Source organism: Prinia subflava, chromosome 18 (genome assembly GCF_021018805.1).
Source record: "Prinia subflava isolate CZ2003 ecotype Zambia chromosome 18, Cam_Psub_1.2, whole genome shotgun sequence".
In the NCBI taxonomy this organism is placed as follows: Eukaryota; Metazoa; Chordata; class Aves; order Passeriformes; family Cisticolidae; genus Prinia; species Prinia subflava.
This window is the reverse complement of record NC_086264.1, coordinates 11,704,384-11,732,072: the sequence shown is the minus strand read 5'-3', so window position 1 is coordinate 11,732,072 and position 27,689 is coordinate 11,704,384. Positions and strand designations below refer to the sequence as shown.

Below are 27,689 nucleotides of genomic sequence, written 5' to 3'. Positions count from 1 at the left end.
ACATCACCTCATTGCTCTCAGGTGGAACAGGGCAGAGAAACAGCAGGGTAAAAAATAGAAAACTCCTACCTGAGATAAAGATAGTTTAATGGGGAAAACAAAAGCCACACAAGCAAGCAGAGCAAACCAAGGAATTCATTCACTGCTGTCCATGGGCAAGCTCTCCTTCCTCCTCCTGTTTTACAGGCTGAGCCTGACATGAATGTGTGAGGGATGTCCCCTGGGTCAGCTGGGGTCACTGTGTCTCCTCCCAGTCCCTTTTGCACTCCCCCAGTCTCTTCAGTGGTGGAGGAGGCTGAGGAGCAGAAGGCTTTGCCTCTGTGTAAGCACTGCTCAGCAATAACTAAAACATCCCAGGATTATCAGCATTATTTCCAGCACAAATCCAAAACACAGCTCACACTAACTGCTATAAAGAAAATTAACTCTAACCCAGCAGAACTGAGCAGCTCAGTGTCCAACACCTTCATAAGCCAAATTTTCAACTAAATATCCTTTTAGTTTTTGGATTATTGCAGTTCTCTGGGGTAGCATATACAAGCAAAAATCCAAGAAGAAGTCAGGAGTAAGAGTACACAGCAGGGAAAAAAAAAGAAAGCTAGATCTGTACCTACTTGTCTTTCATGACTCTAAAACTACCATCAAAATTATTATTCACAATAACCTGGCAGGGTAACTGAGTGATATAAAATATCAGGAGGATTTAGTTCCTATTAATTCCAGTGACACTTGCCATAGTTCTGCCTCCAAACAAAATCTCAGTGCCTGAGTACAAGGGAGTACTGAAATATGAATGCCACAGTAAAAATGGCTATTATACTTTCCCTACAGAAATCTTAAAATCTCCCTTGTCCACAAATGGGGACTCAGACTCAACACACAGAAAAAGGCCTATAAGGGTGATAAGAACATAGAGAATATATCACATGAGAAATTAAAATTGTTCAGCTCATGTAGCCTAGAAAAACCAAGTTGACAGGACATATTATGATTGCTATCTCTAAATATGCATCAGTACAACAAATGCAAAGAAGGGAGAATTATTTAGACTCAAGGACAGTGCTGTCACACAAAAAGAAAAGAGTATAAACTTGTTCTCAAAGTTTAGGTTGGAAATCAGATGACTGTAACAGCAGTGAGCACAGCAGAAAAGCTGTCAGTCCACGTGCATCTGTGGATTGCACTTGAGAAAAAGTGATAAGAAAAGGAAATCTCCAAAGGTAACTTCATCCCCTAACACAACACCATGCGAGGACAAGGGGAAAATTAAAAGGATGCCAATGGGAGAAAACCTGTTGTGTTAGAAGCGAGAGGTCTTGTGAATACAAAATATGTAAGGAATCAGGGATAGGCGATCGGAGATGTCGCGCTGTACGGGCAGACAGAGCCCTTCCCCCTCAACATCAATGCTGCTTAACCCCCTCAGTTACCTAGTGAGGCAAGCAGACAGAAGTGACACCCCAAACCCAAGTTATTTAACCCCTTATTGCCTGCCAATAAACAGCATTTGCTATCCACCACATTGGTGTCTGTGAGCTGATGGCCCGAGCTGCCTGGGGTTGTGCTGTTCCTGAACCAGGCCATCACGCCTCAGAGAAGGCAACAAAAACCCAAGCAGAGAACTCAAACAAAGCAAAACTTGTTGCAAACTGTCTCACCCTGTTGAAGACCGGCAGCATCATGTAGAGCTTCTCCTCCTGCTCCTTCTGGGTCATGTGTCGCGGGGGGTGGCAGAGCTCGGTGAAGAGGCGCCGCAGGTGCATCAGGCCCAGCGCGTTGTCCTGCGGGCTGCACTCCTCCTGCCGCGGCCGGCCCATGATCCGCTTCACCATGTTCATCTTGGCTGGCTGCTGGAGGCTCCCCAGTGTCCTGCCCAGAGAGGAAAAGGAGCTTGCTGACTGAGGGAGACTTTATTTATTCCATTATTCCACCAAAGCCTTTAAACACATCGCACCCTCTCCACCGTGCTGCAGTTAAGAGCGTTAGCTGCTTTGATATGCCAGGCATTGATTAGGATGTGCCTGGAGGATTTAAAGCCAGCAACTTGAAAGGGAAAAGCATCCGATGTACTCCAGCAGAAAGCAGGCTGGCCAGGCTTTGAACACTGCAAAATGCTTTGGTACTTTTTATTGGATGAGTTTTACGATCCTTTGGTGCACATCCCACAGCATTTACAACACTGTTATCTACATAATGCAAAGCGCTCTCAAATTAATTCTAGAATAAAAACAGTACTTTAAAATCTAATCACACAAGACCTTCCAGCTCTCTCCGACACTGGCTTTATCATACAGAGACAAGCACAGATTTTTTTTTTTCCCTGACTTTCCTGTGGCAAAGAGACAAAGCTTCCAGTGGAGCTATCACTCATCTCACCCCCAGCTACTGGCTCTGCAGAATAACACCTCAGACTTCTAAACAACATGGAGCAAGTCTTCCAGTCTTCACTTTTGTGACTGAATTGTATCAGGCAGGACCTTGCATGAGAGGTGTGAGGGTGAGAGCAGATAAATCCCTAAAACAGATGTAGGCAACTGGACACTGCAGCAAAAGGGACTCAACTCACAGCCATGCTCACATTAGGGAAGGAGAAAGGGGAGAACACTGAAAACAGTTTCTGCTCCATATATAAAGACCACCAACAATTAAATACTCCACAGAATTGTAATGCCTACATCTCACTGCTTAAACACAGCTGAAAAACCAAAGGTCAGTAACAGTTGTAAGAATTATTCAAGAATGCCTTGCAGCAAGAAACTTAAAGAACTTACTTATTTAAATTATAAAAAGAGAGGTTACCATGGAGGGTCAATTAATAAAAGGAGAAGTGATGATTCCAAAGGTAATTAGAGTAACGAAGGGAAAGTAGACATTACTGAAGAACTCCAAACCAAAGATTAAGCTGATATAAAAGACAGTAGCTGGATGCTAAAGCCAGGAAAATTACATCAGTAACAAACTTTTATGCTTGTAAAAGTGAAGGCAATTAACTACCAATAGAAACATTAATAAAAGAAAAATATTCTCTCTGTAATCCAAGAAAGAGAATATTTTTCTGGAACATGTTCTTAAAACATATTCATGAACTATTTCACTAAGACATAGTAAGACATTAGGAACTAATGCTAATGAACATTTTGGTACCATGCAACAAATAATTCATGAAATGAGAAGTCATCAAAAAAGCTAAGCTAAGTTACAAACTGTCAGTCCATGCTGGAAATGGGCAGAGGATTTCACAACTGAGGAAAAATTAGACAGAATTGAATGTTGTCTTTTAGCATATCATCTCTAAGAAATAACATAGGTAAGACTTTGAATCAGCATTATTCATGCAGCTAAAAATAAAACAACACTGTTTCCTCCCGAAATCCATAGCTTTTCCCAAATTCCTCAATTACTCCACCTGTTCACAACTGCTTGTTTAGAGCACATGACAATCAAGCACCCTGCACAGTAATCAGACTCAAAAGTTAGGGAACATCTGTCTTGTAAATGATTGTAGAGCTTGAATTTGGCCTGGCTCTGCCATGCTTTGTAGCAGAGTCTTAAATTGCACACTCATTTCCTAGAGACCCCAAAGAGCCTCCTGCCTCTCTCATGATACTTCACGAGCAGCTGGTCAGTATTTTGTTATTTCATCCCTCTCAGCATGATGCTACCTTGATTTTTACGGCCTGGACTGAAAGCTGCTCTGCACACCCGCCAGAGCATTTCCTTAGGGATTCCTCTGTCCCGCTCAGCCCTGCCAGATCAGAATGTATCACAGCCAATAAACCATCTTCCTTTCACAGGTATGCCCCAGAGCACAGGCATTGCAAAAGCCTCAGTGTGCACACAGTGAACACACACACAACCTCCCTTATGCTAAAATGGATGGGATCTAATAGTATGGTATCTATTTGAAGATACTTTTGAGAGCAGTTAATCCTAAAATCTTGTAATGCTTGAATCTTCCTGCTTGCTTGCGTTGATGTCCTTCTCTTCTCAGCCTGTGATCTCAGAGCTAAACACCCAGCACACAAAGGATGCAACTAGAGGGCAGCTCCAAAAACCTCAAGAGGAGTTTTGTGGCAGTGGCAAAGACAGAAACCTGTTCTCAGCACAGGATTCTCTTCCCTGCCTCACATTCCCTCTTCTGGCATTACATCCCACTGCTGCCCCACATTCTTTACTACAGGTCCAAGCAGGTTCACTCTTCACAGGGAACCTGTGAGTTGAACATTCCAGCTGTTGGGTGTTTGGCTTTTTTAAGCTGAGGAAGAAGTTAGAAGTTACTGTGAAACAGCAAATTAAGCAAGTGGAAGTTCTGTGTCACAGCCCCACTGTGACAGGCACACGGTTTATCAGGAGGGTTAAAGCATTTCAGCCTGTTGTACCCACCTTCTGCTACTAGAGCTAAAAATGTGAATTAATGGCAGCTGCAGAGCATCATGTTCTGTATGGACAAAAATTAAAATAAGGCACTTAATGAGTAGATTACAAGCATGCACAATAAAAGCTCTGCTCTTGTAGCAAACATTACAGTTTTCCCTTAGTGGTAGAAGCAGAAGAATCTCCATGTGAGGAGAAATGAAGCAGGCAGTGAGAGCACAGCATAAGCACCCTCACTTTAAAAACAGCCCTTTGTTTTTTCCACAGGCTGTCAGATGGCTGCACATTTCCCCACGAGCAGAAGCGAGGCTGACCCATTTGAGCAGCTCTGATATAAAGCCATTCACCAAGGTTCTTCACTTTTCTCTTAAATTTATTAGGGAATCCTACAAGATGAGATTCTCCAGAAATTTCCCTGCAGTTAGTGTAAGAGCTAACTTCTACCCTTCAAAATATTTTAAAGTGTTTTCTACTGTAGTGGAAGCTGATGGAAAATGATCATAAATTACATTACAGAAAATACCAACAACTTACAAAGCTCAAAGACCAGCACTGTGAGAAAAACACAACACACACACATAATCATTAACACAAGTTAGGGTATGATAATGTATGGGTAATACCACTACAGCTATCAAAACATTTGTGAAGAAAAAAAAAAGGTAGACAGACAGAAGCTGCATGAGACACACTGATTTTCACAACAGCTATTATAGGTCCGAGCTGTGCATCTAGTTCCAAAAGGATGTTATTTAAATAAGCAGCTAGGTAATTATCTGCTTAGTAATTACAGTCACAAGTGTTTCTCCAGGCACTATATTGGTATTACATCAGCAGCTTAGCAGTGAAACAGGAATCAACTTCTTTCTTTGCAGATTATAATGGGACACCAGTACATGCCTCCACCCCAGCTATCTCAGGAAAATGAAATTTAAGTCTGAATCACAGAAGTCCATTAGGATCAGTAAATTCCACACCTGTTAGTTCCCTCCCCACTATGTCTGTTACTTCTTTCCTGAATTTCAGATTCCCTGTCCATGTAGTTAATACCAACATTCTGAAGATGATCACCAACGCACACTGCTCAAAAGGGCATTGTCTGGCCTTCAAAGGAAACAATAAAGAGCTGTTACTGGCTAGCTACACATCCATTCGTGCTTAGAACTGAGCAGGAATAAAAAATTCTCTTTGTAGACAAAAACATCAGCAGGAGGGGAAGCAAAGAACACAACTACTTCCTCCCATTCCCTGCCCCCTCCCCAGCCCTGCCACAAACACAAAACAACGACTCACACACAAAGAAAGTCATGCACAGCAAGCTGTGCTGCTGAAAATGATGCCATGAGCTCTCCCTGACAGACTGAGCTGGCACACAGCCTTTGGGGGATGCTGCCTGGTCCCATTCTCCCTCCCAAGAGAAGCAAATCCCATATTCTGTCCCATAATAAAAGTGTCTATTCCCGTACTGTGATTTCCTCTTGTTAAATATGCAGTCATCTGGCTGAAACAGGAATTATTTCATTGAGAAATCCCCCCCAACAGGAAAACACCACGGACTCCCACTCCACCTTCTGTATTGCTAAGAATCATTAAGGAAGTTAAGGAAGGTGTGCAGGCAAGGATTTGCAGGGTCACATTATTATTTCAAGGTCATGACTTTTGTGTGTATGGTTTTTTTTCTCCCCTTGCACTGAAATAATTCAAAACTTATCTTGAGGAACCTCATGTTACCACCTAAAACTTAATCTAGACTTTTTTAGATGAATAGAAGAGCTAATATTGGTTTGTTTCTATAGGTTGAAGAGCTGCTTACAGAGGTGTCTCAGTTCACAGGGCAGTATCCAAACCTGAGAATTCAATGCAGCTATTTTTTGCTTTAACACCTCTAAGAAACAAACAAATATAAAAAGCCTTGCTATCCTGATTCAGGACATGTTTTTCCTGTTCTCTGAACTCCAGTCAGATGACAGCTAAAGATACAATTTCTCTGTTATTTGCAATATTAGAAATGCTACTCTTACGCTCAATCTGACCTTAATGCCTTGAAATCTCTGCAAACAGAAATTCCTAATGCTTCAATAAATATGAAGAACTTTAGTAACTGTTTATTGAGAATAATAAAGATATAAAACATGGACTATCAGTCTTCTTCTTCTTCCATTTCCCACAAATTATTCATGATAATGACACATAATAGCAGGTGCTGATAGAGTAGATTTCCTGTGGTTTGTACCCTGCTGAAGGTTTTATATTCAGTGTAAAAGGACAACAATTAAATAACAGTGATACTTTTGACCTATGCTGCAGGGAAGGAGGAGAGCTGTCTTGCTAAAGACTAATAATGCACATATTCTTACTCAGTAATAACTTAAATGAAAATGACCTTTAGTATCAACTTTTTGCACTTCATTTTGTTCAAATAAAAAATAAAGTACAGCTTTTGACTTCTGCCTATTCTCCTGACTTACCGTGTAAAGTTTGTATCTAGAAGATAACACTGTCACTGCATTTTCTGATGCTTTAATAACCACATTTCCCAAAATTGCACTACTATAACGAAATATTTCCAGGCTACAAACACTTCTTTCACCACCTCCAAAAATTAAAGCCTGTAAATCAAAGTGTTAAACCCTACCCCAGCTGAAAATAGTGTGCAGTACTTCTTCAAACCGCAGCTGAAATTGCATCACTTTTCTTTGTTGCTATTTCTGCACAAGAAAAGCACAGAAAACTTGGATACCTCAAGTGCAGCCCCACCATCCAGACTGTCCTTGGGACTGAAGGGCCTGCTTCAACACCAGGCTTTAATGCTTCAAATCAGCATTAAAGCCTGGGCACAAATGCTTGTTTATTTCTGAAGCAAGAGGAAGTAAATAAGGGTGAATAATCCCAATTTTTTAAGCTGCATGTTCATAGTATTCCTAAGTGTAAAGCAAAATACAACAGCCCAAGGCCTTATAATCAGCAATTCAGTCCAGAGATGAATGAAAAAGCAGCAGAAATACTTACAAATATGTATTTATTGCCTGAAATTAGGATGGTCTGAAGGCATCCACTGAAATCAAGTTCTGCACACCACACAGTACAGAACTAAATGACAACTTAGGCTGGAAAAGATCTTTGAGATCATCAGGTCCAACTTCTAACCCAGCACTGCCAAGTCCACCACTAAACCATGTTCCCAACTGTTCAGAGCAACAGCACAGAACTGTTCAGAACAACAGCACAGAACTGTTCAGAGCAACAGCACAGAACTGTTCAGAACAACAGCACAGAACAAGAGATCTGGCATGAGGGACAACCCGTGCACACGTGGGGACAAAGGATGTGACAGCAACCAAAGCTCACAGGATCTGGGGATGCTGTGCAAAACTCACACCTTGGTGAAACAGAAGGGAGCTACAAGTTACTTTTATAGCCAGTGAAGATCAGACAGTGCACAGGGAAGCAAATGTGTGCCACCTTCTCCAACAAGGAACAAATCTGTCCACGCTGCACCTAGAATGTGATTTTTGGCTGGATGATGATAATTCCACTTCCTACATCTTTATTTAGCACTCATTATGATCTGTCATCACCATGAACTCAAGTCTCAGTACTGCTTTTCCTTAAGGAAGCCTTTAACAAGATTTAAAGGCTTACATTTTCTCAGCTCAGAATATACTGATAACCAAGGTAAAGAATTGAAACTGCTGAAAAAACGAACTGTCAGAAAGCTCAAATACAGGCCATTTAGACTGGAGACACATTGATTTAAGGTGTATTGATTTAAGGTGTCTGCCTTTCAACACTTTACATATTTTTCAATTAAAATGAAAGATGAATTCTTGTTTTGTCTTGAACTATTACACAGAAGGTAAATCTGCTCTTGTAAGCATTTGAATAGGTACATCCACCACTTGTTTAAAAGCAGCATTTGAAAAAGGTCAGGGGAACTGAATGAGTAATTTTGACTTTTCAGAAGCCAAATGGCACGTAATGAATATTGCATCCAAGTAGGAGGAGCAGAAAACCTCATCTTTGAGGTATCTATAACAGATGGTCCTTCATCTCTTCACAAAACAAGACCAAGAAATACCATCCAACCAACCCTAAGGCTACCTGAAATCCATATTTGACTGCTGGGTTCTACACACCTTCATCTCTGAATTTCAATGCAAAGTCTTAAACCACCTCATCTGCATATAAACACAGATCTGATTTCCAAAAAAACCAGTTTAGGTTTGCTAGCCATCAAAGAAGGTGGAGAATTCCATACCTCAAACTGTTCTTGCTCCATGGTATCTGCTTAGGTCGAAGAAAAAAGACAATATTTATACCAGAAAAAGGTTTTCAATAATCTGTGCAAGGCAGAAATATATTGCCATACAAAACTCTTCATGTGTAAAAGAAACCTTTCTGCTTTACGAGATGAAGAATGGTCATTCCAGAAAATAAATCCATCTTGTCATGTTTCATTACCCCTAATCATCAGTTCCAGTGAAGATCAAAGCACAGGGCTCTACACAGGTATTATGTTAGAAAGGAGACACCTGCATTAGCACCTCCAGGTGGTTCATCCACAGACACCCAGGCTCCAAGAAAACATTTGCCCATCTTGTGCAATCACTGAGGCATTTTTTTCCACTCCTCTGACCTGTTCCAGAGTGGCCTCAAAGCCAGAAATCCAGCTCTGAACTAGCTCTGCACATACAATTCCTCCTCTGCTCAAGGAATGCAAAGGACATTTTTTACCAGAAAAATATGCTAACAGAAGAGACAAAAATATGTGCGACACAAAAATCCTGACAGGCAGAAGCAAAGTCCAACTTGGCTGGAGCAGACACAAAACACGACAAAAATAGAGACATTTCTCACCAATGTGTATTTTTGAAACATTTATTTATAGAAAAATGTTGCCTAGTAAGTTAACAGGTTTTGGAATGAGGGAACAGAAATTCTGTTCTTCAGTTTAACCACTATGAATACATTACAAACCCAGCAGATTACTTTTGGAACCTAAAATTTATCAGATTAGTAACTTTGTAATTGGGTATTTGAGGTTGGAATGACCCCCTTTCACACCTGACAGTAGATAAGCAAACTCATATTATCCTGCAAACCCCAATACTGCTATAAACACCTGGAGCTGAAAAACACATCGAGAAAAAGTAAATACTGAAACATCATTTTAGTTCAGAACATATGCTGGCAGAGTTGCAACATTTGCACCTCAGCAAAATCATCTGAAATGGAGGAATCAATTGGAACACATTATCAGAACCAACTAACCCATGCAGCATCAGGAAAAATATGCAGAATACCAAGAAGATAGGCAACAACTTAAAAAAACTCAAAAAATCTCAAACCAAAACAGAACAGACTATCTGCTTCCTCAGTAATCTTGGAGAGCAACTTCTGATTGAATTCTTGACGTGTTCCATGGTAAAATATTATCTTGAGCATCTTTGAATGTTGATTTTCTTGTTTTTGTTTTGTTTTCAAAAGGTCTAAATAAACTGATTTGCATTAATTGGACAAATAGAATACTAGTTACAGCCCACTGGGAACAGAGCTGAACTGAAATTTTAGCTTGATGGCCTGAACTGCATGGCAATGACTAAACCATGAAATTCAGGAGAGAAAATTCTGCTAAGAAACCCCTAGAAAACACAAAAGGGGTTGAGAGGAGGAGAGGGGAAGGGACATACACAGAAAAACAAACAAAAAAAGCAAAATAATCTGGGATCTGAAGAGACAAGTGTGTGCTTGGTTGGCATGCAGACATCAACAAATGCACAGGAATAAAAACAGAGTTCTGGAGAGTGGCTCTTGTATTCACAGCAAACAAGCAAAGCAAAAAAAGCCTTCCTAGGAAAGTTATTTCATTTTATTGCATTCGAATCAATGAGCCACCACCACGAATGGGGAAGAGTGGTTTATTCACCTTTCCAAGTAATGAGGAGTGGGAGGGTGAAGTGGGGAAGGAAACCAGTGAAACTGGAACAGGAGCAGCCTCTACATCCTCACAGTACAGACATGTTCAGTAATGACAATAGTGACTCTAAGCACAGTTCTCATATTTAGCTAAAAAAGCCACCAATTTTTTTTAAACAAGAAGAGCACGGTCCCCATTTGTGCTGCTGGTGGTAGTGGGATTTTTTCTCAACAGAAATCCAAAGCAAAAACTTCCTGCAGCCATGTAAACCAGCCATTTATAGAGAAAACATTTCTTCTGCCTTTAAGGAATTTGCATATGAAGGAGCAGTAAGTAGAAGCCCATTACCTGTAAAATTTGTCTCCATAGAGCCACCCTTGTTTCTAACAACACGGATAAGAAAAACAACAAAATGATCCTACCGGCACATGTTTGGCTGATGTAATAAAATTCCTCTCTCTGCTACCATCGAGGCAGAAAGATTGCAACAAAAACAGCAGCGTATCTGCATTTAAATCAGCATTAAAGCCTGGGCACAAATGCTTGTTTATTTCTGAAGCAAGAGGAAGTAAATAAGGGTGAATAATCCCAATTTTTTAAGCTGCATGTTCATAGTATTCCTAAGTGCAAAGCAAAATACAACAGCCCAAGGCCTTATAATCAGCAATTCAGTCCAGAGATGAATGGAAAAGCAGCAGAAATACAAATATGTATCTACTGCCTGAAATTAGGATGGTCCAAAGGCATCCACTGAAATCAAGTTCTGCACACCATACAGTACAGAACTAAATGACAACTTAGGCTGGAAAAGATCTTTGAGATCATCAGGTCCAACTTCTAACCCAGCACTGCCAAGTCCACCACTAAACCATGTTCCCAACTGCACATCTTTTAAATACCCCCAGGGATGGCGACTGGAGCAGCCTCCTTCAATGCTTGATAATCCCTTCTGTAAAGGGCTTTTTCCTAAAATCCAATCAAAGCTTTCTCTGACACAACCTGAGGACATTTGATGGTTGGAGCCAATGGGATCCTGGGGTGCATCTGGGCAGATCTGGAGAGGTGATCCTGCCCCCCTGCTCATTCTGGGCACCCCAGGACAAGAAAGACAAGGAGCTCCTGGAGAGGGACACAAAGATGATGAGGGGTCTGCATCACCTCACTCTGTTCAGTCTGGGGAAGACTGGAGGGGCTCTCATTAATGCTCACAAATATCACCAAGGTGAGTGCCCAGAGGATGGTGCCAGACTCTCTGGCAGTGCTCAGTGACAGGATGTGGAGCAAAAGCCATAAACTAAACCACTACAAGTTCCACCTCAACTTTCTTCACACTGAGGGTGGCAGAGCCCTGGAACAGGCTGCCCAGAGAGGTTGGGGAGTCTCCTTCTCTGATGACATTCCAAATCCAACTGGATGTGCTCCTGTGTCACCTGCTCCAGGTGACCCTGCCTTGGCAGGGGGTTGGACTGGATGATCTCCAGAGGTCTCTTCCAACCCTAATGATTCTGTGATTTCTTCTCATCCTGTTCCTTGGGCAGGAGACTGACACTCACCTCACCAGCCCCTCCTTTCAGGCAGCTGCAGGGAGCAGTAATGTCCTCTCCAAGCCTCTTTTACCCCAGACTAACCAATCCCACTTCCCTCAGCTGCTGCTCATAAGAGGCACCACCACTGGGAAAAGCAGTAAAGATTCCTATGCTTTGTGTAATTAAACATTTATTGTAACAATGGGAGAAAAGTGCTGTCTCTTCTCCTCACCCTCCTTCTCTTCTGCCTCTCCTTCCCCTGACTCCTCTCTGTTGGGTGGCAGAAGATGCTCTGGGGATGAAAATCACAAATTGCAGATAAAACAATTCAACCCCTCTCAGTTTGATCTTCAAACACCTGAGGATTGCAGGTAGAGCTAGATTACATCTTTGGCTCCCAGCCTGGTTTTGGATCCAGCTCCACCAGCCTGCACATGGGAACACTTCTCAGGAGCCTCACACGGAGCAAAGAGCAAAGACAAAAGAGCTGATTGTGGATTTTTCCTCACAGTAAACAGCTCCCTCTCCCCACAGAAGAGACTGCTGCTCCCAGAACAGTCCTGGAGAAAGCCTGGGACAGATCCACGGCAGGACTGAGCTGTTCGGATTTAGAACTGCCCCATCAGAGCTACAAGGTTTCCATCCATAGCACTAAATGTGTCAGATAAAGGATTAAACAGGAAAAAATAAAAGAGGGGGCAAAAAAAAGACAAAACACCCCCCACAAAATAAACACTTAACATGAAAAAAACACAAAGCTGCAAAGCTGACTAGAACTTCAGACTTTTAAAACAATATTAATTACTCAATGAATGGATTCTTCCAGTTCTTAGTGAAATTTTTTTTCAATGGCACACTTACTAAATCACTGAAGTGGGTGTAGATATTCTTATATATTAAAGTTGGTGTCTCTCATAAAGGGAAAAAGCTGCAACCTTTTAGAAAACCCATACTTATTTTGCTTACTTTTGATTGCCAATAAAGAGCTTGGTATATTTACTATTTACCATAACTACTTTAAATTTTCATTACTCATGTTCTAGCCCTGCTTGGCAACAGTGCCAAAATAAAAGCTGTATTTCACAGTGAATAAATGATTTCTCAACACCAGTTTGCAATGTATTACATGATTAAATAGGACAGCTATAAATCCCCCCCCAAAGTGAGTTTTTCTCATTCCAAGTGAAAAAACGAAGCCTACAGCACTCAAGAGACAGGGAAAATACTATCTTAATGCTATTTTCTCTAACTTTGTTAGATTTCTTAGAACATGTGTAACATAACTCAATATCAAGCTTGCTTCACAGCACAATTACTGCACTCAAGGCTCGTATTAGCTGTATTTTGAAAATTACCCATGTGACAAACTAAAATCAATTTTTTTCTTCCTTAGCTGAGATGATAAATGTGAACTACCCTACTTTTGACTCTATTCTCTAGAGCCAACATCCTAAACACAGAAAGTGATGCACTGGTACATTACTCATTTTATTCAAAAATATCACTAGATTTTGACTAAATCTCTGCTCAACCTCAGCTTTGGTTAGCTTCTCCTATAACAGTAAGGGGTAAAACTTCACACGTGCTGAACATGGAATTATTTTAGTCTGGCAGGGGGGAAAGTATCATGTGAAGAAATAAGATTGGATTCATTTAGGTCTCATCCTACCTTGAATTCTTGAAGTTCAGTGCCAGCATCTTTGTTTTCAAGCCCTCCCCTGGTAAGACACCAGGGACAGGAGAGAAGCTCCTGTGCCTCCAAGGCGCTGCCAGCCCTGGGTCAGGGAACATCCCCGCGGCGCTCGGGCAGCTCTGCCGAGCTTTGGGAGGGATTGTGAGCAGCTGCTCCCTCCCAGCAGGCTGGGACACCGAGGGCAGGGATCCCTCCTCCTGGCAAAGCTCATTGCTGCCTCACAAAGAACAAATCAAAACCACGCAAGCGATGGATCAAGATGGGAAACTGCGCTCGAGCAGAACGACATCTGGTCGGCAGTGAAGGAGAACGATGTATCACGGCTTACAAATTAATCTGCAAGATGACATTTTGCTGCTTCTCTTATCTCACAGCAAAGTAAATACCTTTCAATTTTGGTTACAGCAGAACTTATTGTTCTGGGGGAAAAAATAAATGAAGGGCAAGAGACGCTCCTTACTAGAATCTAGATCAGATGCAATGTGGATTTTCTTGATTAACTCTTCTGCTTTCCAGGGGTTTGTTGTTTTGTTGTGTTTTTTTAACATTGTTTACCATTCCAGGTTGCAATGCTACTTTCATGCACAGCACCTTACAATGTAGAACTGCCACGTGTTTTGTTTCAATAACAAAACTACTCAGAAGTGTGGTATTCCCCAAGGAAATCCCTTGTGTTATCCAAACTCGCATGTCACGTCTCACCACTACACTTGCCCCTTCCCCTAGTAATACCCATGGGTACAGAAAATAATTTATGATTGATGCAGTTCTCTGAAAAGAATTCTCCCAGAATGATACTCAAAATGACTGCAGTGGACACTGCTTTCCAACTAAATTTATCCCAGAAGAAAACTAGAACATCCACTTAGTAAAAGCACAACTACTGCCATAAGTTTATTAACAATTTTCCCCTGGATTCACCTACACAAAACACACTAAAGAAACAGACTTCCCTGCTGGAGGAAAAAACATTAAGAAGAAAACAAAAGAAGAGACAGTAATTGTCTATCAAATGTTCTGTAATGTCATTTCCAGGTACAGAAATCATGCTACCCCTCTTCTCTGGTTTTGTGTTCCTTTTAGGCTTTGACAATAAGCAGTGTACAGAATGAGGATAAATACTCTTATTTATTTTTAAGACAAACATAATGCAATAAACGGAGTGAAACCCAGCAATATGCTGACAAACAAAGGCACATGGAAGAATTAGGTACATAAATGCTCAATGCTAAGATTTAATTGCAACAATGGTATTATAGCAAAGGTTCTTCTCTTATATTCCTTCCCAATTTTATCACACATTTCTTTCTTTAATTCGATTTTACTCCTCTGTCTTCTTCTAAGGTGACCTTTTAGGAACATCAAAGAATAAACAGTATTTCTAATATACTCTCACTGCAACACAGGCAGGTGGTAGCCCACTTCTGCACAATTATTTCCTCACTTATAAAAATTGCTGCACATCAGTTTCATCTCCCAGCACTTTGAACAGTTATTCTTGCATCTACAGGCATGTGCCTTTGAGACTTCCCAAGCAGCTTCTTGAAATTAAAATCAAACAAGGGAAAGCTCTAAAACTAGGTTTGCTGTGCCTCCAGTTTGTTTCAATTCATGGGACTTAAAAGTCTTTCCAAGACACTGCCTAAGGCTTGCCTTTATCAGCAGTGGCTCTTGCAGTATCCCCCTCCCTTTGGGACAGAGATGGGGCAGGAAACTTCCCCAGCATTCTTGTAATTCCAATTACACCACTGGTGCACCACTCTCTGCTGCTAAGGTGTACTTTCTTAATTTGCAGTTTTGCTAGAAAAATATTTGCAAGGAGAAAGCCATACCCCAAGAAGTCAGGAAAACAGCAGCAAGCATCACAGAAACAGAGAGGAGCATCCCCACAGAGATAATTTAAATAGAGTTTTTTTGGGGTGGTTTTTTGTTTGGTTGGTTGGTTGGTTTTTTGTTTTGGTTTTTTGTTTTGGTTTTTTGGGGGTTTTTTTGCCTCACTGTGCTTCACATCCATAAGAAACTCTGGCATCACAGATGGGAACATGTCAAAGGGAGTTTCAGACATTAATCTATTGCTAGCAAAAACCACTGACCAGTGTGAAATATTGGTGTTTACCTCTAAGGGAGCCATGGAATGAATCTTCCAGGATAACCTGACAATGTGAGAAGAGCATCCCAGAGCATGGCACACAAACACCCCTTTCTATCACAGGGAATTTAAAACAAAGCAGTATGACAGACCTCTCCAACACCATCCCAAGATAACAATCATTTCTGTATTTCATATCTTATTCTACAAAAGCTCTTCAAAAATATGGTCACTTCTCCCTACTCATACATTTTCTCCTTGTGGCAGAATAAAGAAACTGCTACAAAGAAACCCCTCCTTTCAAGTTCTAGGTTTCAGTGCTGCAGTTTTCTACAGGATAGCAAAGTACCACAAGCTGTGCTGTGAGTGTTGGAAGAGGCCACCCAACGCAGTAAACTCAGCATAATTAGGTTACACACACTGCCTGAGCTCCTGTGGTACAACAAATAAACACAGGGTGAGCCAGGTCAAGCCAACACACACACTCTGCTTATTCCAGTGACAAATAGCTTTGTCACTGCCTGTTCTGTCTGCTCCTGAACTGACAGCACCTGCACAGCTCCTAAGTAAACTCTACTCCATGCACTCAAATCTAAACCAATGGGTGTCGTTGATAAATCCAGCCAGGACTAGGATGGAAGCCTACTTCAAATGCCTTTCCAAGTGATCTTGAATCCCTATTAGGCGCTCCACAGAACCATTTTTAATAAATTTTGCTCCTGTAATATAGTTATTTAAGGAAGATCCCATTTTAAAAAACCAAAACACTGCACATATTACACTCAAAAGAACATCCTTCAAAACCTTACACACTTCTATTTGTATCACTTCTACCCCTTGCCTCCCTTATGCACTAATCTAATTCATCTGTCAAGGAAGCAAACTAATCAGTTTGACACAATTTTCTCCCTGGCAAATTTATGTTGGTTGGCTGTCTTCCCTTATCTCACTATCTCCTATGTGCTCATAAACTGCATCACAATTTTTGCTATTATCCATGTAGCTGCAGGTAAGTCATGCCACAGCTGGAGAGAAACTCAACATGGCCCCACAGAGAGCTCAACCAAATCAAATATAGCAGGCTGGAGTCTGAAAAGAACATAATCACAACCCTAAAACCAAGCTGTTAAGCTCTGCCAGTTCTTGCATGTCCTCAGAACTGGAAGAACAGGATGCATGAAGTGCCAAGGAAATATTTCCTACATAAGTATCTGAATAGCAGATCGAGATTCTAACAAGACAGTCTTCACAGATTCACAAAATAGTCTGCATTCAACAGGCTGCTTGAAACCAACTGCTTTTAGAAAGAGGGAGACTGCCATGAGAGGAGATGAATCTTTCATCTTCTTTTATTCTCCATAAAGTGGTATATATGTCTCAAAAAAAAATCTAAACACTATAGGTTGAAGGGAGCTAGGCATTTTTTATTAAAGTAAAAAAAAGTATAATTCTGTCAGACCCCCGGTGAACAGGTTTGTGGGTTTTGTTAATGAATAAAACATTGGAAACAAAAGCAGCAGCATAGAGCTAAAATGAAAGCACTGATGTTGGAGTGCAGGATTTCACATGGAAGGATGTGCTTTGGGTTTTCTGCCTTTCTGTAGGCTTTTATTAAATTAGAACTGATACCTCACCCTTGAACACCTTACAACTCTCAGCTTTATATGAAACAAGATAAAGACAGTGAGAATACATCAATGAGACTAAAGATCTTGGTAAAAAGTGGTAACACTTGCAGTTGTTGAGCTCTACATGTCTCAAGAGCAATGCCAACTAACATTTCCTTGTCTTTTCCCACTGGGTCACCACTTTCAGTGTCTGTGACATGTTGCAGCCTTCTTTCCACTGCGTTGTTTTTCCTTTTGCTCCAAAATGTGTCTTTATGTGTCTCAAAATGTGTCAAAGGGTGTCCTAGCAAAGCCTGGGCATTCCTCTTCAGTAGCTACACCACACACACCTATCAGGAATATCCTTCTCTCAAAGTAAAAATGAGAGACTTGAGAAATTCCAAGAAGAATCTGGCACTACAGTCTCATGTATTATGATCGTTCTTACCCTTTTTTTTAACCTATTGATTAAAACCTCCAAGTTTAATGCAGCTTGTGTCTGAGCATGCATCACACCCACACAACTTTCTGTGACCACCCAGCAATGTATTTCCACAGCATCCTCACAGATAAACAGAATCCTAAATTTTGTTTGGGTAGAGCAATTTTAAGCTGACTGTGTTCTGACAGTGCCTGAATTAACTCCCTTTCTGTGACAGGCAAATGAACTGCTTCACACAGAATTTACTGAAGAGTGTGCCAATTACAAATCAAAAGGCAATTTCCACAAAAGCTCTTCAACATTCACGTCACTAACCTCTACAGCATTCCTGGGATCAGGGCAAACAGCTTCAAGAGAACAGGGCCCATTCCTTGCCGAGGTTTCTCTTCAACACCAAAGCTGCTCTCTCACTAGGTAAAAGAGAAAAAGGTTAGAATATAAATGTGACAATAAAGTCACAGAGCTCTGCTCTTCTGAAATGAAAGAGGAGTCATCCCTATGACAACTGGACTTTCACAAACTAAGCAATCTTTTAAATAGCTCTGGGAAAAGGAACTGTAGCAAACCAGAAAGTGACACACAGCAGTGTTTCTCTGATTAAATGATTCTCACTGAGAGCACATGAACTGCTCCAAGAGTTAATACAAAGTGCAAGCCCAATAATTAATGCGCTGACAGCCGTGATCAGCAAGAGCATCCCTCTGAGGAACCAAGTGATTTCTCACCATTTCAGCAGGGGAATAAGTACTGAGCTACATTGACACCAACCCAGCTGAGCAACTCTGAAGCTACTGAAGGTGCAGTTTTCCCTGGCCTCTCCCCTAGTCTGTCTGCCTCTTATTTTCCAAGTTATAAAATATTCATCTTAGAATTTGCAAGTGGACACACACAAGCCACCAAGGGGCACTGAGTCTGAGCTCACTTGAGCACAATTCCATGAAACCATCACAAGGTTCTGCAGCTCACCCAGGCAGGTGGCAGAGGCAGAAAACCCAGCAGTGGCCACTGTAGAACCTGGCAAATAATTAGGTTATTTAGTTATCAGACCTCTGATTATTTTACCTCTGATTCCCAGTCAGCCCCATTTGGCACTATAAGTACAGCATTCCTACACTCCAGATTACTACACAGTACAGGCATACCTAAAGCAACTGGAAAAATTTATAATACAATTTATATAATTTATTATTTTGTACATTTAAAGGAGCAGATAATATTTTGGTGGGGGGAAAATTGACTTGGCATCAGGTACCTTTGAAAGGCTTTGTAAGAGAGATGGCACTAATGGGAAAATCTTGCTCACAGAGATATTGCAGAGGTTAAAACAATATAAAATCTTGTTACAATGTTGTTGTATGCTCTAAAATCTTAAGTAACTTGCTGGCAAGTGCAAGTGGTTCAGCATTAACAAGTAAAGGAGAATTTCTCTCCTAACTCCATTGTCCATGACTGTGAAACCTTCTCCCTCCAGTCCCATCTGCTCATGAGGAAAAATAAGGAGCCACCAGCCAGAACCAAACACCACCTGTGTGCACAGCACATAAAACTGTAGAAATTGGACCGTGGAACTCAGAAACACCAAAAGTAGGGAGAGCACTTTGATTTCAGCTCTGCAGAAGCAAGCAAATATTTAAACTAAGATGATAAACAAATGGTCCTTTTGTCATAGGAACTGTTACTGGACAAACCTTAAAACAAATAAGGAACTGCTGTTTCAGCTATCTTCATTTCACCCTATTAAGAATTTTATTATATAACCAACTGCCTCTCAGGTTCAAAATGACAGATTTTTGGTTTTAAATACAGACAATGCAGGTATCATACTCCAAATCAGATCAGAGTGTGATTGCACTAAACTTAATTAACATTTACTATATTTGCAAAGCTCAAATGACCAGTTACACTGCAAGTACTCAAAACCCACAAGCTTTCTTGAGCAGAAATTAAAGGGTAGTATCAGCATCTTTTCCAGCTAAAACTGTAGAAAATGCCATGAGGAAGTACAACCCTGAAGACAGCTCACAACCCTCTTGCATATTGTTATTTATTTGGTCCTGAGCCAAAAGTTTATCTATGGTTTATCTATATTCCCACAGTACATTTGGAATGCCTTGTCCCTAAGTCCTGATTCTCTTCATTTATCTTACTTCCATATTTTGTCAGGGTCACAATGGCTTGAGAAAGACTGTATCCAATGTATCTGCACAAAGTGAATTGTTTTCACTTGCAGTCTCAAAACCAATAAACACAGGGGAGCAGGAGGTCCTGTTTAAACACAGTTAATAAGAATTAAATGCCTTCTGTGGTGCCAAAAAACCACAACACTCCTAGTTTACTTCCATCAAACAAACTTCAGTATTGCTCAAGCTTTATTTCTCTCTGTGGTCATCAGTCAGCAAAAGTGACTGCAAGACCAAGAACACACATTCTATACTGCAGCAATGAGAAAAAAGAAGTTGGTTTCAACCTTAAATATCCTAAGACAACATCCTCCATAGAAATGTAACTAAGCTAAGTAACAAAATAGGTTCATTTTGAACCAACCAGTCACAAAGAGCCAAACTCTGGAAGCACCAAAGCAAATGACTCCAGTTTCCTCACACCCTCCAGCCTAGTGAAGGCACAGAAGCTCTGAAGAAGAAATGGTAAATCCTGCAGCAAATTCTGAGAAAGGAGAACCAGTTCTGGTCGGTGTCAAGGGGGTGGCACAGCTTAGTCACCTTCCTGCCTTATTGAGTCTCCAGTGTAAAATAGAAATATCTCTGGGAAGTGAACTGTGGCATGTTCAACAAAGCCTTTCCTGGAGGAGAGGATCTGTGTTTTTCAAATAAGATTCAGATATAGCTTTCCTAGATGATTTCTTAGGGCATTCACACTCTCTCCATCCAAACTAGGTTCCTGACTCTCCACAGGGACAATGGAACTCCTGGTGACACGCAGGCAATTTGGAACTCCCTGGCTGTGCTGCCTACAGGCATCCTCACCCCTCTCTGTCCACTGAAAGGGTGCAGAAAGAAATATAAATACAACCTGAACCTCTCCAGAGAGGCAGCACCTTGCTCTCTGGCTTTCCCATCTACAGAACACTATCCAGAGGCTGCTCAAACCCACAATGGAAAAGCAGCACAGCAAGAACCAAACTGCCCATTCCGTATCCGGTGTCTGCTCCTGATTACTTGAAAAGCGTCTCAAGTGGCAATGACCTCATGAAAAAGTACACCATAAATAACAAATACAACGGGGAGTCACGGTGCTTCCACTTGCAGTGCAAAACAAACAGGGTGGGGATTTCTCCTCCCCACAGGCGGCTCACACGAGCTCTGTGTCGCCTCCTTTCCATGACCCACCACTGAACCCTGGCAGCAGGCACGGCTATTATTGTCCAGAATCCAAGTGTCATTCAGCAAACGAGCCTCAGACACCAAAACACCCCCACCCATGGCTCACATAAAGCTCCCTGCTGCATTGAAGGACTTTCCTTTGGTTCAAAGAGTTGGAACATATAATTTCCAACTATTTTCTCAAAACATAATATTAAGGTAGCCAGCTTGAGCATGACCAATAAAAACCTAAGTGACACATCAATTTTAACAGACAAGTCCCAATCTACAGGTATTTCCTGAAGAATTGATTAAGGTAATCTGCATAATTACATAAGGTAATTAAAAATATTTTTTCCATCATATGAATAAAAACTTTTGGGCTTTTCTAAATGCAAAGTCCATTGGGTCATCATGCATTTTGTAAAAAATGCACTTTTGCTCCATGTCTTTCAAGAAGCTTCTCCTTACCCTAAAAAATTCCAGTGTTGCCTTTCAGGCAGGTTTTTCTCAATACAGCAAAGCCTGAAAAGATATAGATGCAAATGGCCAACGAGATACAATAAAAGGAGACATCACCCTTGAGAAATTTGCTGCATCCACATCTCCTCCAGAAGCATCCTCTACACAGAGAGGCAGAATGCAAAACAACTTCAGCAATCTGGCACTAGGTACAATTTAAAAGCAAGGAAAGTTTAACACCAACAATTTACACTTGTTTAAAGCAAGGCAATGAAAGTCAAGGAAATAAATCCAATCTCATTTACTGTGGGCAAGTTCTGTTGGACAGCCCCAGTCTTGCTTCAGTGTAACTGCAGTGAGGAAGAACTAATGCAACTCCTGATGTCTGTGCCACTGAAAAGAAAAATGCTCCATAAACTGCATTTATATTAAGTCAAAGCCAAAATTAATCTGAAAAAGGAACAAGAAAATTGTCATACATGCTTCATGTTACTTCACCTTTTAATTACTCCCTAATTAAATTTGCATGCTTTGATAATATCTACTATTCTAAGTTGATGCTCCAAATGGAAATAAATGCTAATTCCCTCTGCAAATGAACCATCAAACCCATGCACGTTTAAATAAATTAGTAAAATTTATTTAAAGTTGTCTTCAGAATGCTCTCACCTACTGTACTCAATCCTCAATTTACAAAAGTCTTTGCCAAGAATGCATTAATTCAGTCACCCATAAACCTGCTTCTGCTCTTAACAGCAAAGAAAAGTGCTTCTCGTAGAAATAAATCACAATGTGCCAGTGCTAAACTCCGGATGCTCCCTACACAGACATGCTGAACTGACTTGCAGGTCACCTGTGACATAAAATTTTGTTAATTTTATTGCTTGATAAGAAGTATTGTCTTTTTTAAGGAGAGGTTTAAAATTAAGCAGCTGGGTCTTAATGTTAAAGCACCATGATCTCTGAAATAGTGGATGTTGTTTGCGTGTAACTACAGAATTATAGAGGATGGAAGATTTCTGTGAAGCTCAGTGAGTCCAACCTCTGCTCAGCACATGAGCTCTGAGCATCTCCAAGAGATGAACAAATAAAATAAACCTACATGAATACTCAACATTTTGCTTCATCAAATGGGAAATAAAGACCAGAATAACAGAGAGGGGTTCTTTATTTCAGGAAGCTAAAGCCTGGCTCGCTCTTTAGCTTCCCACAGGATGAACAAAACCCTCTGGATATAGAGACAAATACTGATTATCTACACCAATGGTATCTAAAATTCTGAAATCCAAAAGTCAAATACCTGCCCTGAGGACAGATGCTCTGGCATTCTTAAGAACAGATCTGTTACCTTGGTATTTGGAGACTTTCAACACAATTTTAAATACTGTGTTCAATTCCCTCACTGATGGGTGTATGGTTATTTATTTCTTTTACACAGAGAAGTGTATAAGTTGTTGCAAACAGTACACTCAAAAGTAAATAAAGATTTTTCCCTCTCAATTAGTATCTACATGCTAGCTTGCTCAATATAGCCACACTCACTGATGCTATATTGCATAATGTAATCAATACATCACTACGTTATCCCTGCCGTTAATTCCAAGCTCATATGTATTTTTATTTACTCTAATTAATCACAAAGTTTCTATTTCCTAACAAGGACTGAAGGCTGACCTATATTAAAAGGTGCCACAGGCTATTGGCAAACCAGAGGCGAAGTCAGGCTTTGCACAGCACTGCATGGTGGCAGGAAAAGGGACAAGAGAACGGGCACAGGAGAGGTTCAGAGAAGGTTTATTCCCCACGGGGGAGCACCAGGACGGGCTCAGGGAGGCGGTGCTGTCCCCACACTTGGAGGTTTTCAGGTCTGGATCAAGCCTGGGACAGCTTTGTCCCCTCTCAGAGCTGCTCCAGCAGTGAGCAGCAGTTGGGCTGCGGCCCTGCCCAGGTTCCTCCAGCCTCTGCAGAGGTTTCTCTGCCCTGCTGTCAGCAGGGAGGGAACCCTGAACCAGGGGATGTAATTTTCACTCCAGGCATCGACTAAACAAAAAATAAACAAAACAAAACAAAAAAAATAAACAAAAAAAAGCGCCAATAAAATAAACGAAAAAACCATTAAAACCCCACAAAAAACAAAACAAAAACAAAACAAAAACAAAACAAAAACAAAACAAAAACAAAACAAAAACAAAAACACCAAAAAATAAACAAAAAATAAACAAAAACCAAAAAAATAAACAAAAACCCCAAAATAAACAAAAACAAAAATAAACAAAAAATAAACAAAACAAAATAAACAAAAGTAAACAAAAAAATAAACCATAAAGCAAAAAATAAGAATAAACAAAACCAAAAATAAACAAAAATAAAAATAAACAAAAATAAAAAATAAAACAAAAATTAAAATAAGACAGAAAACAAAAATAAAACAAAACAACCAAAAAACCAAAAAACAAACAAAAAAAACCCCAAAAAACCAAAAAACAAAACCAAAACACCAGAAAGTGACAAAAATTAGACATAATATAAAGCTCTTTTTTGGGGGTGTTATGTATTTTTCCAGAAAAATCTTTACAACCCTTCCCTTCTCATCATTTCTTTCTGTGTTTCTCCAGTACCAGGTGCTCTAATAAAATACAACATTCTTGTACTCACAATGCCAGAACTGCAAGGGAAGAATTCTGGCAGAACCTTCACTAACAATGGAAATAATGAAGTAAATCTGTGATAAATGTGGCTACAGCATGCAGTCACTTCAAGCCAGAACTCAACATCTCTGTCGTGGGAAACTGGAGGGGACAGTGTAAGGTGACAAGACTGAAGCATCCATAGTACCCATCCAGTCTTGTGGCTGTAAAAGAGCATCTTCTCTGTGCCTGGTGTGCTGAAAGCAGAGACACTGGAGGGAAGGAAATCCCAACAAAAGAGCCCAGAAAAAAGGACAGAAATGTCCTATAAATGACAGCACCTTGCCACCTCTCCAAATACCCAACCTACAGTGCAGGCACTGCGAGCAAGGAAATCTCTGTACTCCCTATACCATCTTTAGCATAGGACTTATAAACTAAATAAGGACTTTAAACCCTTAACCCCAATGTATTTCCTGATATAGGACATTAAGCACTAGAGCCTATTTATGACTGATCACACTTGACATGGTAACAAGCAGTGCAGTATCAACTATTATTTCAATATTCAACTATTATTTCTCCTCCTTGCAGAGGGTACACTCAGCTCATCTGTAAGCAGGGAATTTCTCTGTAGTCTGCAATTTTCCATCTCTTCTCTCATCCCTAAATGTTTTATCAAGGATCAAACCAGCCTGCCTTGGTCACTTATGCTCACAGGAAGCCACGTGACACAAAGTGGAAATACCATGACATAAAACTGGGACTGAAAATGAGGTGTGAGTAGGGCAAACATTTTTACAATATATTAACTGCCTTTATTATACTGCAGTGAGATCACTTGGCTGTAAAAGCATGAGATTTACAACTACCTCATCTTATACACAGGAGTACTATATTTTATTTGGTGATCCCAGGGCAGGGCCAGGGAGAGAATTAAAATTTCTCTCAAGCCCACCCTTTGAAGGAAGAGGAAAAAAAACCCAACAAACTAAACAAACACCAGTTATTTACGTGTTTGTAAAATCATGAGAACATGAACTTGTAACTTTTGACCTGAACTCCAACAAAGGCCATCTGCAATGTTTCATTTAGATCCAAGCAAATGACTTTTCTTATGTACCCATAAAGTATCAAGTGATTTTATTTCCCTATACATTTCATATTTCCCATGATGTACAAGGGCAGTTTGATTTTGCAGCAGAGTAAATCAAAGAATGAACCCAAACAAGCCACTGTCTCACTGGCACTGGAAAGAGAAGGAAACAGCAATATGGGAAAAAAAAAAAAAAACTTGTTCACAAACAAATTGGGAGGGCGGGGGGAAGAAAGAAAAGGAAAAAAGCAGGAACCAGAACACAAGCAGCTGGTGCTCAGGGACTGGGAAGGACTTTGGCTCCACAATAACAGGATCAGTTGCATAATCGCTGCTGCCTGAGAAGTTATACAATGTCTGCCCTTCTCGTCATTAAGAAAACAAATAAGCAACAAAAGTCTCTTTAGGGCACAGGAGCTAATAAATGAAATATTACATGTGAAGTCATACTGAAGATATGGAGCTCTGTAGTTTCAAACATTACTTTTCAGCTTACTGAAACACTAAACATCAAATTCTACGCTGACCCCTGCTAAAAAAGGCTATTTCCCCAAAAAGCAACATGTCCTAAAGCCAGTGCCAAGCCACAAGAATTTACCACCTGGCTTTTCCAGCTCTGCTCTCAGAAGACATGTCTGCATGGGAGAAAGCTGTCCCTAAGGCCAACTTGCATCACATGTGACCTCTCTTGCTGCTGTAGAACTCCATGAATTCTGTGGCTATTGTGGCATTTGAACCAAAGTCACTAACTACAAAAATATAAATATAAAACTAAATATCAAAATACAAAAATATCCCAAGTGCTAACACAATTCTAACTATCTAACCGGATATTCTGGAGATACTTACAGGAGAACTGGTGTAACATTTACAGAAAAATGAAGACAAATCAACTTATGAGCAATGACATCACTGAAGAATGAGAAAGGATAGAGGTTTTCTTGAGTGGTCACATATTGTGCAGACCTGACACTGAGGCATTGCACAAAGAGTGAAAGTGAAGTTTGATTCAAGACTGGAAGACCACAAAGATACTGCATGCTAATTAAGAGGCAGTTGAATTTGAGTTTGCCAGCACTGAATCCATAAAGATAATTCTAGCCTAACTATAGCTCTCCCATTAAGGACTTGGGCCAAAAGAACAAAAGCTTTATCTCCTCATCTGAAATTTGCATTTCCTTGTGATTATCCCTCTTCTGCTCTAAGTCTTGTCCATTTGGTTCTTCTTACCTCTGGGTCAGAAGTTTTGTATCTTTTCACCACGATTTGGGCTCACAGCCCAAAGCTACTGCATTGCAGGATCAGCAAAGACATGATGCAGCAATATTCCTGAATTTCTTTGGATGTGGAAATCCATGTCATTGCTGCCAATCTCTGACAACCATCCAGATAAAATTAAGAGGCCCATGGCATTGCAAAAAAATTTTAAGAACCCACAAGGACTACACTAAGATGGCCATCTTGGCACTTTATGTCCCATTGTTATTTTCCAGCTAGGGTTTAGAACACTGGAAAATTCACTGACTGTGCAAAGAGAGAACAAACTCACTCTGCTACTCAAACAAATTCACTCTGCATTCAACCCTACAACTCCAAGAATTACCTCCTGTGCTCAGCACACACCACTCCCACAAACAATTGCAGGAATTAGCAGAGAAGTGCAAATACCAGGAGCTGTATTGCAGTGGAAGCACAGACCAGTTTCAGAAGGCAGACACCACATATAACCTGTATTTCTCTTGCCTCCCCTCCAGCCTGCCAGCTCCTGGATAACAGAATGAGAATGGCACCATCCATGGGGAAGGGAAAGGAAGTTGCTACCCTGAAAGCCTGCACAAAGGAATATCCTGGCCAGGCGCTGATTCTGTATATACAAGATATTGAGGGACCAGCGATTAGAGAAAGGCCCACTCCTCTCTGCTGAACTTGCCTCAGGAAAATGCAGCAGCTGCTGCTCTGCCTCACCAGCCTCACTGCACTCAGCAGATTGTCCTGACCACTCACAACTCCAGAAGCAGTGGCCAGGTCACAGCAGCATTCCATCAGCAACCACCTTAACAGGAGAGCAGCACATTCCAACTTCACCTTTCTTACACTTTTTTTCATCTCAGGGATTGCTGCAGATGGCAATAATCCAATCCTTAAAGCCCCTTATTGTGAATATGCTACAAAGCAGCACAGCTTTATCCATAATGTCTCAGTTCTGAATGAAGTAAGCCACTTACCTCTCCTAATGCTTCTGCAACAACTCTGAATTTTGATTAATGACCTGCTCTGCAACGAGCACCCCTTACACCAACTTCATCAGCAGTCCCCTCACTCCCCTGCTGGCTCTGGAAAATTCTTTGAACAAATCTCATGTTCAGGGCTCAGGGGAGCCATTTTACCTGCTCAAAGAGTAAAGCAACACCAGGCAACTCTCAAGACACCACTGTAATCCAAGTGCAACTGGAACAGCTGTTGTGGATAAAGAGAGAGATGCCCTTCCTTGTGGAAAAGAAAGGAAATCTGAAAATCCCAGCTACTCTCCCCCACT

At 40.8% G+C, this 27,689-nt stretch overlaps 1 protein-coding gene across 6 annotated transcripts in view; it reads right to left on the bottom strand.

Moving 5' to 3' along the window:
* WDFY3 (WD repeat and FYVE domain containing 3) overlaps positions 1–27,689 on the bottom strand; it is a 128,005-nt gene that overhangs the window by 87,256 nt on the left and 13,060 nt on the right. For 2 of the 6 annotated variants that reach the window (XM_063415097.1, XM_063415098.1), the window contains exons 1-2: positions 13,487–13,625; positions 1,659–1,869 (exon numbers count right to left, since the gene is read on the bottom strand). In XM_063415097.1, the coding sequence (XP_063271167.1) occupies positions 1,659–1,869; positions 13,487–13,608 (333 nt within the window). In that variant the 5' untranslated portion in view covers positions 13,609–13,625. Of the gene's footprint in view, positions 1–1,658; positions 1,870–13,486; positions 13,626–17,963; positions 18,059–27,689 lie in introns of those variants that run through there. The other 4 variants (XM_063415100.1, XM_063415101.1, XM_063415102.1 and 1 more) reach the window with 3 other exon arrangements.